Consider the following 14,904-nt stretch of genomic DNA (forward strand, 5'->3'; position numbering starts at 1 on the left):
TAAGAATGCAGTTTACATAGTTTTAAATGCACCCAAAGCATTAAAAGTAAGGTTTTCTTAGGATTTTTTTATGATGTCCCGGCTTACGACGATTTTCGGGTTACAACGCGTCTCAAGAACGGAACCAGGGACTGCCTGTATAAAAATACTAGAAGCACAATACTATAAACTGCTAATGAGGTCAACAGGAGTGAGGTCCAAATCAAAAATAATTAAATGATATACGTACAAGGCTTACCTTTCAACAATATCCCCTTGCTTTAGCTCTGCTGCCATTCTCTCTCTGTTTACATATCTCATAGACTTTTTTGTCCCTGGTGTTGAGCGTTGTTCAACAAATAATGCACCAGGATGAACATCAGGCCCATTCTTCACTAACTGTCTCATTAAGGCAATATTATGAGCTGTTATTTTCTCAGGGTATGAAAGAAGCTTTGCCACTTCCACAGGAACACCAACCTAAAAGCAAGCATAAAATTAATAAATCATACAGTAGTCTTTTACAAATTAGAAAATCCATGTGGGTAATCCATTACCTTGTACAATAATGCCTCTTTTAACAATATTAACAAGTCTATGAAAAGTGCAAAAGACTGAAATACTATAGTAAATAGTCAAAGAATTTTTCTTGGCTGATGATGGAGTTGTAGACACACAAAAGTAAGGCTGCTACTTGCTGTTAGACAGAACACTCCAATGTCTGGAGCATTCAAAAGACCATGAATGTAGGCTGTGTGTGATCAAAGGGTTTGTGGATAAAAAAAAATGAAGATTAAAGCCAAAAATACTGTAAACCAAGCATTACCAAATCTGTAATAGGAATGTTTAACAATAGGAAGGTACTTAGCGGCAGCTGAACCGGTCATAAGCTTCGAACAAGGGGGTTTGGTAGTTAACCCTTAAACGCCTAAGGGGTATAATAAAAATCGTCTCCCATATGCCTAGGGGTCTCGGAGTGAGCGCCGAAGCGGAAAAAATATTTTTTACAAAAAATCACAGCGCACTTAGTTTTCAAGATTAAGAGTTCATTTTTGGCTCCTTTTTTTGTCATTGCCTGAAGTTTAGTATGCAACCATCAGAAATTAAAAAAATATCGTTATCATGTATAAATAATGCGATATATAATAACGCGAAAACAAAATTTCATATATAATTGTATTTAAATCGCGCTGTGAGCAAAACGGTTAAAGGTAACGAGTTATTTTTTTCGTTGTATTGTACACTAAATTGCAATAATTTTGGTATATAATACATTGTAAAACGATAAAAGCAACACAGAGAAAATATTATCACAAAATGATGCATGAATTCATATTGCGCAGATGTAAAAAAATGTTTTTTTTCAAAAATTCACCATAAATCTAAATATTGTTCAAGAGACTTCCAATTTGTTTCAAAATGAAGATAAATGATTGAATATTACTATACTGTAAGCGTTTTAGCTTACAATTGCAGTTTTTGACCATTTCGGACGAGTTAAAGTTGACCGAATGTAGAATTTTTTTTATAGTATATATTTTTTATATGCAAATATTTCATAAATAAGAAAAGCTACAACCTTCAATTATTTTTTGTTGTATTCTAATTTTATTTTTTTTTATTCTACATGAAATTACGCACATTTTCATATATAAAACTCTATGAAACACCTAATATGAAACGTAGCAAATATTCCGAGAATGCGATGTACGCATTTCGGAGATTTGTGGCGGAGAATCCGCTCGCCGAGGGAAGGAAAGTTTTTTTTTAAATTCACCATAAATCTAAATATTGTGCTAGAGACTTCGAATCTGTTTCAGAATTAAATAAATGACTGAATATTACTAGACTGTAAGAGTTTTAGCTTAAAATTGCGTTTTTCAACCATTTCAGTAGAGTCAAAGTTGACCGAACGTGGTTTTTTTTCTATTTATCGTGATTAATATGCAAATATTTCAAAAATGAGAAAAGCTACAATCTTCAATTATTTTTAGTTGTATTCTACATAAAATTGCGCACATTTTCATATATAAAACTTTATGTAACGGCTAATTTAAAATGGTGCAAACATTACGACAATCGCACATATGATTTTTTCGGAAGTTACCGCGCGGGCGTAAGGAAAATGACAATTTGTCAAAAATTGCATTTTTCCTAACTATACAAACCTGAGGTCCTTTAACAATAGGTAGTAGCTAGCGGCAGCTGGAACGGTCGTAAGCTTCGAACAAGGGGAGAACGTAAGTTAACTGCTTGTCCGATAGTCGCGCGCCTCGCAACTGGGAGGTAAACAAATCACTTTTGCTTTTGGCCCATGCAAAATACGCAGAGTGAGGGATGGCATGAGGTGGGACTATATGTAAAGGACCTCAGGTTTGTATAGTTAGGAAAAATGCAATTTTCGACAAATTGTCATTTGTTCCGATACGTAATACAAACCCTCGGTCCTTTAACAATAGGAAGACTCACTTCTTGGTGGGAGGAATCTGAGTCTTTTGATGAACAGACTGGTGTTCGTCCAACCCTGGAATGCCTCCCTGGTCGAAGAGCAAGGGAGGGATCCAAGCCTCTGTCCGATTGATCGGGGTGTGCACCGCAGGATCAATGGCCAGACCTCTGAGCCGAGTACTAAGAGAGAGGCAAGCGTATCTCTTCGTACCAGCAATGTAAGAACTTGTTCCTGTACAGGAGCAAATATAAAGTTATGGGTTTGTCTCTTGTTGGCATCCACTTCCCCCCCTTTGTAGGAGGAAGTGGTGGATATATACTCCTATCCCTAATGAAAGGGATAGGTTGGAGCTCGGTCGAGTAGCTTACCTGCATCAAATTCCTTTCCAGCATGGTGACGACCGTGTCCCTCTGCCCACAGGTAGAGGTAGAGAAAGATGGTGAAGAGAAGCCAGTCACACTCTCATTCGCACATTCATTCTCCCAGTCATACCAGGAATCGATGCTGTTCTGCCTGCTCGGGTGCTGGGTAAGCTTACACAACGTGTTGAGCAGCCACCACAGGTCCCAAGGAAAAAGTATCCAAGGACTTGTGGGCAATATCCCGAAGGTAGAAGGACGTGAAGGTAGTCTGGTTAGCCCAGACACCTGCCTTCAGGACCTGCGCCACGGAGAAGTTCTTACGGAACGCCAAGGAGGGTCCAATACCTCTGACTTCGTGGGCCCTCGGACGAAGGGTACAGGTGTCGTCACTACCATCAGCCTCGTACGCCCTCCTGATCACCTCACGTAGCCAGAAAGAAAGCGTGTTCTTGGATACTTCTTTCTTGGTAACCCCAATGCTAACGAAGAGGCGTCGACACTCAGGCCTGAGGTGTCGAGTTCTCTTCAGATAGCGCCGTAGCGCCCTCACAGGACAAAGCAGCATCTCATCCGCATCGTTATCGGTGAAGTCCATTAGGGAGGGGATTGTGAAAGACTCGAACCTGTCGTCAGGGATCGACGGATTCTGAGTCTTAGCTACGAAGTTCGGGACAAAATCGAGCGTCACAGATCCCCATCCCCTGTAATGCTTTACATTGAAGGAAAGACCATGAAGTTCCCCTACTCTCTTCGCCGATGCCAGGGCCAGCAAGAAGAGGGTCTTGAGGGTCAGATCCCTGTCTGACAACTCTCGGAGTGGCTCAAAGGGTCTTCGAGTCAAACTCCTAAGGCGAGAGTCACATCCCACTCAGGGGGCCTGAGTTCCCTGGGTGGGCAAGACCTTTCGAAGCTCCTCATAAGCAAGGAAATCTTGAACGAATTCGAGATATCCATTCCCCTCAGTTTCAGGACCAGGGCCAGGGCGGCTCTGTATCCTTTGACTGTGGGTACTGAGAGGAGCTTCTTTCGGCGAAGAAACATGAGGAAATCCGCTACCTGCTGAAGAGTGGCTCTGAGAGGAGATAGACCCCGTCTACGACACCAACCACAGAAGATGGCCCACTTCCCCTGGTACACAGCTGCAAAGGACTGTCTGACGTGTCCAGCCATCTCTCTTGCTGCGCTGCGAGAAAAGTCTCTCATTCGCAAGAGATGGTGGATAACAGCCAGCCGTGAAGTTGTAGGGACTGGACTGCTTGGTGGTACCGTTCTACGTGTGGCTGGGCTAGAAGGTTGTGCCAGTGGGGCATCTTTCTCGGTGCTTCCGCAAGCAGAGCCAGCAGGTCCGGATACCAAACGGCCTGAGGTCGTTTGGGAGCCACCAGGATCATCCTGAGATTCGGAGTGGCCAGCGCTCGGCTGATCACTTTCCGAATCAGACAGAAGGGAGGAAAGGCATACACGAAGAGGTTGTCCCAGGGATGTTGAAGAGCGTCCTCTGCAGCTGCCCATGGGTCCAGCACGGCTGAAAAGAAAACCTGAAGTTTTCTGTTGTGCCGGGTGGCGAACAGATCCACGACTGGTCGCCCCCACAGGCTGAAGAGCCTTTCCACCACATCTGGGTGTAGGGACCACTTGGTTCCTATCACCTGATCCCGACGGCTGAGCTTGTCTGCTACTACATTCCTCTTGCCTGGAATGTAGCGTGCTGACAGCTCTATTGAGTGAGCCGTGGCCCACTCGTGCACCTGCACGGTCAACTGGTGTAGCGGGAGAGACACTAGGCCCCCCTGCTTGTTGACGTATGCCACTACTGTGGTGTTGTCGCACATCAACACCACCGAGTGTCCCACTAAGCGGTCCTGGAATTCTTGGAGAGCGTAGAACGCCGCCTTGAGTTCCAGAACATTGATATGAAGGTGCTTGTCGTGATGGTCCTACACACCTGCAGCCAGCAACTCCTCCAGGTGTGCGCCCATCCTCGGGTCGAGTGCGTCTGAGAACAGCAGCATCTCCAGAGAGAATGCAAGGAGAGAGGCACTCCTCTTAAGGGGTTCCTGTCCGCCTCAGGCCACCAGGCTAGGGTCCTGCCTCACCTTCTCCGTGAGAGCCACGGGGAAGTAAGGTGGATCCTTTGCCTGTGACCAACTCTCCCTTAGCCTCCACTGGAGAGACTGCAGGTGAAGACGCCCGTGAGGGACTAACTTCTCGAGTGACGACAGGTGGCCGATCACGACTTGCCATTGCTGAGCTGCCTGTCCTGCCGAGGACAGGAACTGGACGGCTGAATCCCTGAATGTTGCTGATATGCAAGTCTGCGGGAAAGACTTGCCCTGCTACCGTGTCGATCAGCATACCCAGGTACTTCATCTTCTGCTTGGGTTCGAGATCGGACTTCTCGTAGTGTATCACAATCCCCAGATCGCGACAAAACTTGAGGAGTTGATCTCTGTCCTGCAGCAACTGCGAGCGGGAGCTCGCCAGGACCAGCCAATAGTCGAGATACCTCAGAAGACGTATCCCGTGCGAATGGGCCCAAGCAGACACCAGAGTGAACACTCGCGTGAACACCTGTGGGGCGGTTGACAGACCGAAGCAAAGTGCCCTGAATTGGTACACCGTCCCATCGAAGATGAAGCGGAGGTACTTTCTGGAGGACTGATGGGTGGGTATTTGAAAATACGCGTCCTTCAGGTCCACTGAAAGCATGAAATCATTCTCCCAGATGGAGTCGAGCAAGGATCGTGCCGTCTCCATCGTGAACCGAGCTGGCGAATGAAACGGTTCAGGGGAGAGAGATCTATCACCGGACGCCAGCCCCCGTTGCCTTCTCCACCAGGAAAAGGCGGCTGTAAAAGCCCGGTGACTGATCCTCTACGATTTCCACAGCTCGTTTGGTCAGCATGGTCTTGATCTCCTGTCGAAGAGCGTTGTCCTTTGATGAACCCCGGACATAGGTTTGCAGATGGACCGGGTTGGAGATGAGGGGTGGGCGAGATTCGAAGGGTAGTAGATATCCCTCCCGAACGACGTCTACTATCCAGGTCTCGGCGCCGTAGCGCTGCCAAGTTGCCCAATGGCTTGCCAGGCACCCCCCCACTTCCGGCAGCAGGTGAGGGGGAACGCCGTCCCTAGCGTTTCCCACCTCGCTTCGACTTCTTCCCACCACCTCCTCGTGGAAAGGAGGTCTGGGAGGAGGGCTGGTTTCGGCCTCCCTTAGCAGAAGTCGAAGCAACAGGAGTCTTCACACGGGGCTTAGACGGGGCAACCGTCTTAGCAGCCGAGGAAGCGCTAGCTAAACTCTTAGGCTTAGCCGCAGTAGCTCGAGGTTGCCCAGAAACCTTCGAGACTGACTGGTGAACCAGGCGGTCACTGTCATCAGTGCGCCGCCTCTTCACCGCAGCGTCCACCATCTCTCCAGGAAAGAGAGAGGAAAAAACTCCTAATAGGTCCGTTGCGAAGACCGAGTGCCGCCTCACGCCCAGCCCCCTTGGTCACTCGGGTAAGGACTGCGTCCCTACGACAAAGAATCAAGTTGGCCCACAGGTTAGCAGTCTGATGGGCGAGGTAAGAGATGGCTCTACCTCCAGACTGGCACAGTCTCCTCAACGCCGGGTCGTCTTCGAGAGCAGTAACTCCTGGAGCCGGCCTCGACTTTGGATACTGTGAGGGACCACAGATCCAACCAAAAGACTGCCTGGAATGCTGCCATAGCAGTAGATTTCAGGGCGAGTGCCTCCTGCTGCGAGAACCAGAGGTTCTCCGACAGGAGCTGCTGCAGGGACACACCTGGAGTCAGCCTTGCTAACTCCGGGTTAACCTGTTTAGGCGGTATCGGGGCTTCCGATGGCACGTAAAATCGCCTCTGACCCTGTAGAGGAGGTGGAAGTAGCTTGGAAGACCGTCCCGACTTCAGCGAGTCCTCTCGCCCTGAGACGAGATTCTCCACTTGGTCCAGGACCGAATCAGCAAGCTCCGATCGCAGCAGACCCACCGTCATCTTGGGTTCCCTCTTCGGGCCCCAAAATGACTCGAGCCGGGACGTGGGCTCAGAAGGTGGTAGCGGCGATCCTTCCCCAAGGTCGTTGTGCTGACGAATCAGCGCAATGACCTCGGCAAAGTTCCTCTAGATCTCGGGAGTAACCGCGTCTTGAGGAGTAGGACCGTCCAGTCCCTCCAACAAGAACAGCTCTCGAGACCCTCCTCCTTCAGAAGGAGGAACAGCGACAGACCCCTCACGGTCGCCTCCAGCTACTTGCGCGTACGTCCTGGCCGGTCCTAAAACCGTACGGCGTCGCAGTGGGATCGCGAGGGGCGCACCCCTCACGATCACTCCTGGATACCTCGCTCTTCCCGGCGTATCCCGAGGAAGTTGAAGGTACCGGAGAGGCTGACCTGACGCTCCCTCCTCGCTCGCTGGCAGGACCAGCGTGCTTGGAGGGCTGCGGCCGATCACCAACCCGCGGTGGTGATCGAGCTGCAGGCCTGGCCGTGCCGCTCACCTGAGGCGAGTGGCTCGACTGAGAACGTCGACCCCGATCCCGAGCGTCAGACGAGCTGCTGCTGGTCGCCCTATCTGCCCGGTCCTGATGGGAGCGGCGGTCAGGCGACCTGCGGAGGTCGCTGTCGTGGTGAGACCGGTGAGCGTCCTCGCGGCGCGTCGAACCGCTGGTACCAGGCTGGTACCGACGGCCGGGGGGACCTCTTCCTAGCCTCAACCCGTGGCCGGTCGGAGACCGTCACGTCAGCCCGAGCTGCCGGCTGGTCGCTGCGAGAGCGTCCGCTGGCCTGGCGAGAGTCGCCTGCACGACTCTCGCCAGTCTTCTGCTTCGTGCCTCGGTCTTGACGGCGAGCGAACTCGGGCGTCGAAACCTTGGCTGCACGATTTCCCGCAGGAGACCGTACACTTGGTACTTCTTGCGAACGAGAAGCCGAGCCGGATCCTGGCTTAGCAGCAGAGCCGCTAACACCAGGCGAGGAAGTACCGGCCGAAGCCGGTACCCCTCTGGTCCCCGTCTTCTTCTTTGCAGATGGAGAGACGGGCCCTGTTCCCAAAGGAACAGAAGGACCAGCAGAAGAGGCCCCCGAATCGCCGGAGCGAGACGGGCCCTTAGAAGGTCCCGAAGGAGCCTTCTTAGGAGGGGAGGAGGCAACCTTCTTCTTCTTCGGCTTGGAAGCCTTGGAAGTCAAAGGGGAAGAGGAGGCAGCAGACGACGACGACACCTTCCTCTTCTTCGTCAGGCTTCGCAGGACAGACGTCAGGTCTTCCATCCAGGACGGAGCCGGGGCAGTTGCCGAAGCAACAGGGCCCGACTGCACCTGTCCGGAAGGACCTGAGCCTGGAGCAGCACCACCACGAGCAGGAGCGACGAGAGCAGGAGCAGGAACAGCAGGAACAACAGGAGCGTCAACAGCGGCTGGAACAGCAGGAGCGTCATGAGCGGCTGGGCCAGCAATGGTGGTAGTGGCAGGTACGGCCACAAGATCAGGCGACCCAAGCGTCTTATTGTCGGCCACCAGCATTCTCGGCACAGGAGGCAGGTCCAGGGGGGAGCATTTTGGGCAGCGGAAGTCCGGGGTCGGCAGCACAAAAAAACCAGGTGGAGGTGGCACGCCCCTCCTTGGCACGGCAGCGAGTGGCATCTGTATCACAGCTGTCGGGGTCACCGTAGTCACATGGGGAGTGTAAACTAGGTGCGGAGGGGCGGCGTACGCTTGAGTAGTGAGTGTCGTAGTGGTAGTGGTCATCACACCATGTGTGACCACTGCCAACCCTGCCAACCGCTGGATCAACCCCTGGATACTCAGCACTCCCTGCAGTCCCAGCGACTCCCACACCTGCCCAAGGTCGTCTCTCGCGGAAGGCACACCTGCGGAAGCAACAGTCGGGTGAGTTAGAGGGGTTCCCTCGCGCTTGGGGGGGGGACGAACCCCACCCAGAGCGGACGGAATACCCCGAATACAACTGAACATCCGGGTAGCGAGCGCCCTACTCCACACTCGACGGATCGAGTGAGGAGCAGGACTCCGCTACCCCCCCCCGCAGGGGAAGGGGCGAAACGTGGGGGCTGACCGGGGGGCAAGAAGGAAGAAGAGGTGTCCGTTACCAAAGGAGTCGCTGGAGAGCTTTCCGACGACTTCTTTGCAGGCCTACGTCTCTTCCTACCCTCATACAGAACCCACTGCGCCTCGGACCAATTCATACAAGTAATGCAAGGTTCGGTTCGGGAGCATTCTCGCCCCCGACACCGTGTACACAATTCATGTGGATCTACGTCCACAAAGGAGCGAAATCCGCCGCACTTACCCCCCTCCAGCCCGGGACACACTCTACGGGCGACTGGGGGGCGCGGTAAAAGCTCCATCTCTTGATCCATCTTATTGTTTATTCACAATCAATGTAATAAACAAAATGAAAAAACTGTACTTACAAGTTTCTTTCACTCTACAGACAAACCAGAATAAGGATGATATAAACCAAAGCATACGACGAGTAGCGGGCAGAGCGATGACGAACACGTCTTGTCACACCACGGCCGAAAGCAAAAGTGATTTGTTTACTATCGGACAAGCAGTTAACTACCGTTCTCCCCTTGTTCGAAGCTTACGACCGTTCCAGCTGCCGCTAGCTACTTCCTATTGTTAAAGGACCGAGGGTTTGTATTACATATCGGAACAAAAGTTTTTTTCATAAATTCACCATAAATCGAAATATTGTGCAAGAGACTTCCAATTTGTTGCAAAATGAAGGTAAATGATTGAAAATTACTAAAATATAAGAGTTTTAGCTTAAAATTGTGTTTTTCGACTATTTCAGTAGAGTCAAAGTTGACCAAAGGTTGAAATTTTGGCACTTATCATTATTTTTATGAAAATATTTCAAAACTGATAAAAGCTACAATCATGAGTATTTTTTTGTTGTATTTTACATGAAAATGCGCACATTTTCATATATAATACTCTGTAACGGCTAATTTAAAATGGAACAAAAATTATGTCAAAGTGACGAAATAATTTCAGAGATGTGTCCCTGATACTTTTTAGTGCGATATGAAAGAAATTCGCGCTTAAACGCCTACGTAACGATTGTAAACAAAACAACACCTTGATCCGTGAACTCCCAGCATCCCACAAGGCGCGTGATTTAAAAGTTTTCGGCAGGTAGGCCTATAAGTATTTTTCCGCGAATTTTTAAAAAACTTTTCTATGTCGACGTAAATTATGTCTGGTCTGCACCCAAAAGACAATTTATCTCGACGTAAAATACGTCCAATAGGCATTTAAGGGTTAACTACTTGTCCTGCAATTAGCAGTAAGCTCGACTGCGAGGCGAGGAGTCACTTTGCTTTAGGCCCAGGAAACGCAGAGTGAGGGGTGGCATGAGGTAGGACTACAGTGGCCCCCCCCTATTCACGGGGGATGCGTACCAGACCCCCCCCCACCCCCGCGAATAGTTAGAATCCGCGAATGTGGAACCCCCCTCCCCCCTCTTAAAAATGCTCATAAACTCCTATCCTGAACATGCAAACACCAAAGTATCCCTAAAAAGACCATCCTTCATCAAATATACATAAAATATCCTATTATGGTTGATATTAATCTTTGAAATATTATTAATACTGTTTTAAAGTAAATCTTACATTTTATGGTTATACATAAATACATACTATGTACATACTGCACGACATAGTTACGTATGTGAAAATAATTCAGTCCCCCCATAAGTATTCAGTCATGCACATTTTCTTTCATACTGTTACTATTTGAGACATCCATTTTCTTTTTACAAGGGAAACAATTGTATATGTGAAATCACAAATACCAAATGTCTACTTAAAGTATTATCCTACATTAAATATACCATTGAATTGGTATTATTAATATCATTTTAAAGTCATCTTAAACATTTTACCATTAGAAATATATAAACAGCCAATAGCAGAGAGAGAGAGAGAGAGAGAGAGAGAGAGAGAGAGCCGAGAGAGAGAGAGATGAGAGAGAGAGAGAGAGATAGAAAGATAAAACTCCTTACGATTTCAATAGATTGAAATGAACGTCTGTAGGCAACTTTTTTTCCCCTCCCATAAATACATATATTTCTCCAGAGAAGAGAGAAAGAGAGGACTCTGCAATTATGTTTGTCTGTCTATTAATTCTTTTGCTGAGAGCAAGAGAGATAAAAGAAGGAAGAAATAGTAACACCAAATGTATACCTTATGTAGCATCCTGCATCAAATTTACCTTAATAATTTCATACGTCGACTCAAAAAAGTTTTTTTAAAAATTCGCGGAAAAATACTTATAGGCCTACCAGCCGAAAACTTTTGAAACACGCGCCTTGGGGGATGCTGGGAGTTCACGGATCAAGGCGTTGTTTTGTTTACAATCGTTACGCAGGCGCGCAAGCGCAAATTTCTTTCTTATCGCACTAAAAAGTATCAGTGACACATCTCAAAAATTATTTCGTCACTTTGACATAATTTTTGCACCGTTTTAAATTATCCGTTACATGAAGTATTATATATGAAAATGTGCGCAATTTCATTTAGAATACAACAAAAAATACTCATGATTGTAGCTTTTATCAGTTTTGAAATATTTCCATATAAATAACGATAAGTGCCAAAATTTCAACCTTCAGTCAACTTTGACTCTACCGAAATGGTCGAAAAACGCAATTGTAAGCTAAAACTCTTATATTTTAGTAATATTCAACTATTTACCTTAATTTTGCAACAAATTGGAAGTCTCTAGCACAAAATTTCGATTTATGGTGAATTTATGAAAAAACTTTTTCCTTACGTCCGCGCGGTAACTCTTCCGAAAAAAATCATACATGCGATTGTGGTAATGTTGGCACCATTTTAAAATTAGCCGTTACATAAAGTTTTATATATGGAAATGTGTGCAATTTCATGCACAATACAACTAAAAACAACCCATGGTTATAGCTTTTATCAGTTTTGAAATATTTTCATATAAAAAATGATAAGTGACAAATTTTCAACCTTCGGTCAATTTTGACTCTACTGAAATGGTCGAAAAACGCAATTGTAAGCTAAAAATCTTATATTTTTGTAATATTCAATAATTTACCTTCATTTTGTAACAAATTGGATGTCTCTAGCACAATATTTTGATTTATGGTGAATTTATGAAAAAAATAACATTTTCGTTACGTCCGCGCGGTAACTCTTTCGAAAAAATCATACGTGCGATTGTGGTAATGTTTATACCATTTTAAATTAGCCATTACATAAAGTTTTATATATGAAAATGTGCGCAATTTCATGTAAAATACAACGAAAAATAATTGAAGGTTGTAGCTTTTCTCATTTTTGAAAAATTTGCATATAAATCACGATAAATAGAAAAAAAACCACGTTTGGTCAACTTTGACTCTACCAAAATGGTAGAAAAACAGAATTGTAAGCTAAAACTCTTATATTTTAGTAATATTCAATCATTTACCTTCATTTTGCAACAAATTGGAAGTCTCTAGCACAATATTTCGATTTATGGTGAATTTATGAAAAAAACTTTCCTTCCCTCCGCGCGCGGATTCTCCGCCATAAATGTCCGAAATGTGTACATCGCATTCTCGGAAAATTTGCTCCGTTTCATATTAGGCATTTCATAGAGTTTTATATATGAAAATGTGCGAAATTTTATGTAGAATAAAAGGAAAATTATTTGAAGGTTGTAGCTTTTCTAATTTCCAAAATAATTGCACATAAAAAAAATTTATAAAAAAATTTCAACATTTGGTCAACTTTAACTCGTCCGAAATGGTTGAAAACTGCAATTGTAAGCTAAAACTCTTACAGTATTGTAATATTCCATCATTTTACTTCATCTTGAAACAAATTCAAAGTGTCTAAAACAATATTTAGATTTCTGGTAAATTTTAAAAAAAAATATTTTTTTGCGTCCGAGCGTTACGAATTCATGCATCATTTTGTGATAATATTTTCTCTGTGTTGCTTTTATCGTTTTACAATGTGTTATATACCAAAATGATCGCAATTTAGTGTACATTACAACGAAAAAAAGTAACTTGTTACCTTTAACCGTTTTGCGCACAGCGCGATTTGAATACAATTATATATGAAATTTCGTTTTTGCGCTATCATATATCGCATTATTTATATATTATAATGATAATTTTTTTCATTTCTGATGGTTGCATACTAAACTTCAGGCAATGACAAAAAAAAGAGCCAAAAATGAACTCTTAATCTTGAAAACTAAGCGCGCTGTGTTTTTTTGAAAAAAAATATTTTTTCCGCTTCCGCGCTCACTCCGAAACACCTCTGGCACACGGGAGACAATTTTTTTTTTTACCGCTTCGGCGTTTAAGGGTTAATATAATTTCAAAGTAATCCTAAACATTAGTAGCCTTAAAGATACGTATATACTTACATACGTACGTATAACACTTGCAGCCAAGAGAGACAGAGTTACCACTATGACAAATATCTTGGGAGAGAGAGAGAGAGAGAGAGAGAGCGAGAGATAGAGAGAGAGAGAGAGAGAGAGAGAGAGAGAGAGATTACATAAAACCATTAAATTTGTTGACCATTGTATGGCATTGTTACTTTCCCAACTCCGAGCGTCAATGGGGTTAAGAGAAAGTAGGGAAATTGATACAGAAAAAGACGAAGGGAAGAATTTTCATTTGAAATTAGTTATCGTATTACTACTACTTCTATTATTATTATTATTATTATTTGAAAATAAAATAAACATGTGCATCTACCATAAAAATTCTCTCATCACAGTAAGAAGAGGAGTCATCCTTACAAGTGAAATGGAAAGGTCATTTTACTCTCTTTAAAATACTACCATTATGAATTCTGTAATTACAGTTCTATTATTATTATTATTATTATCATTATTATTATTATTATTATTATCATTATTATTATAATTATTATTATTAAATAACTGAAATATCAATAAACATTTTACATACTAGTACCATAAAAAATTCTTTCATCTCGGTAAAAGAGAGAGAGAGAGAGTGTTTATCTCTCTCTGTTCTCTCAAAAAATACTTATAATGCTTCCGTGAAAGAGAGGAGGGAGTTACCACTATGACACATTATCTTGTGTGGCGAGAGAGAGAGAGAGAGAAGAGAGAGAGAGAGAGAGAGAGAGAGAGAGATTGAGAGTTAAACCTTAATTAAAAGTGACATGGATAGATTAGTATTGTATTTCTTTAAAATACTATCACATAATATGAATTTTGTAATTACAGTTATTATTATTATTATATTATTATTATTATTATTATTTGAAAGTATTAAAAACAAATAGTACAAGTACTATAAAAAAATCTCGAGTCTCAGTAAATGAGAGAGAGAGAGAGAGAGAGAGAGACGAGAGAGAAGAGAGGGAGAGAGAGAGAGAGAGAGAGGGGAGGGGGGGGGGAAAATTTCATGAGCACTTGATGGCAGCAACAAAACAGGCTCCTTCCCCTCCTGTCACTTAACTTGATACGTATGACAGTTTTAGTACCTGGAGAGACTGGGATTACCTTCATTCATACATAATTTTTTTAAATTTATAAGCTAAAATCTTACTAATTCACTATGGTATTTTTCTTAATGAATGAATTATTGCTGTATAAATTAATAATTAATATTTGAAAATAGTAAATCATTTATTTATCATACAAAAAACATACATCTTTGTAGTAGAGAGAGAGAGAGAGAGAGAGAGAGAGAGAGAGAGAGAGAGAGAGAGAGAGAGAATTATTATTCTTATTATGTGATATCATTTAAACCTTATTCTAAACTTACTAATACATTATTAATCAAAAATTAATATTGAAAAATTAGTAAATCATTTTTGTATCATAAAAATGTATTTAGTCATGAAAATAAACATCAAAATACACTAATTAGTGATTATTTTCGTCGGAAAATTCCGCGAATGGGCGAGTCCGTCCACGAATAATTTCTAGATAGGTTCCAAAGAAAAATTCGCGAATGTGTGAGTCCGCGAATCCGGAGAACGCGAATACGGGGGGACCACTGTATATGTAAAGGACCTCAGGTTTGTATAGTTAGGAAAAATACAATTTTCGACTAATTGTTATTTGTTCCGATAC

General features: G+C 44.3%; 1 protein-coding gene and 1 long non-coding RNA gene across 2 annotated transcripts in view; both read right to left on the reverse strand.

Moving 5' to 3' along the window:
* Positions 1 to 14,904, reverse strand: part of LOC135208481 (uncharacterized) — a 260,778-nt gene that overhangs the window by 111,335 nt on the left and 134,539 nt on the right. The gene's annotated exons all lie outside the window — the stretch shown is intronic.
* The window catches only part of LOC135208873 (DNA-directed RNA polymerase III subunit RPC1-like), a 195,208-nt gene that overhangs the window by 81,483 nt on the left and 98,821 nt on the right, over positions 1 to 14,904 (reverse strand). Inside the window, exon 8 of the mRNA XM_064241460.1 lies at positions 239 to 459. Within this exon, the coding sequence (XP_064097530.1) occupies positions 239 to 459 (221 nt within the window). The remainder of the gene's footprint in view (positions 1 to 238; positions 460 to 14,904) is intronic.

Source organism: Macrobrachium nipponense, chromosome 35 (genome assembly GCF_015104395.2).
Source record: "Macrobrachium nipponense isolate FS-2020 chromosome 35, ASM1510439v2, whole genome shotgun sequence".
In the NCBI taxonomy this organism is placed as follows: domain Eukaryota; kingdom Metazoa; phylum Arthropoda; class Malacostraca; order Decapoda; family Palaemonidae; genus Macrobrachium; species Macrobrachium nipponense.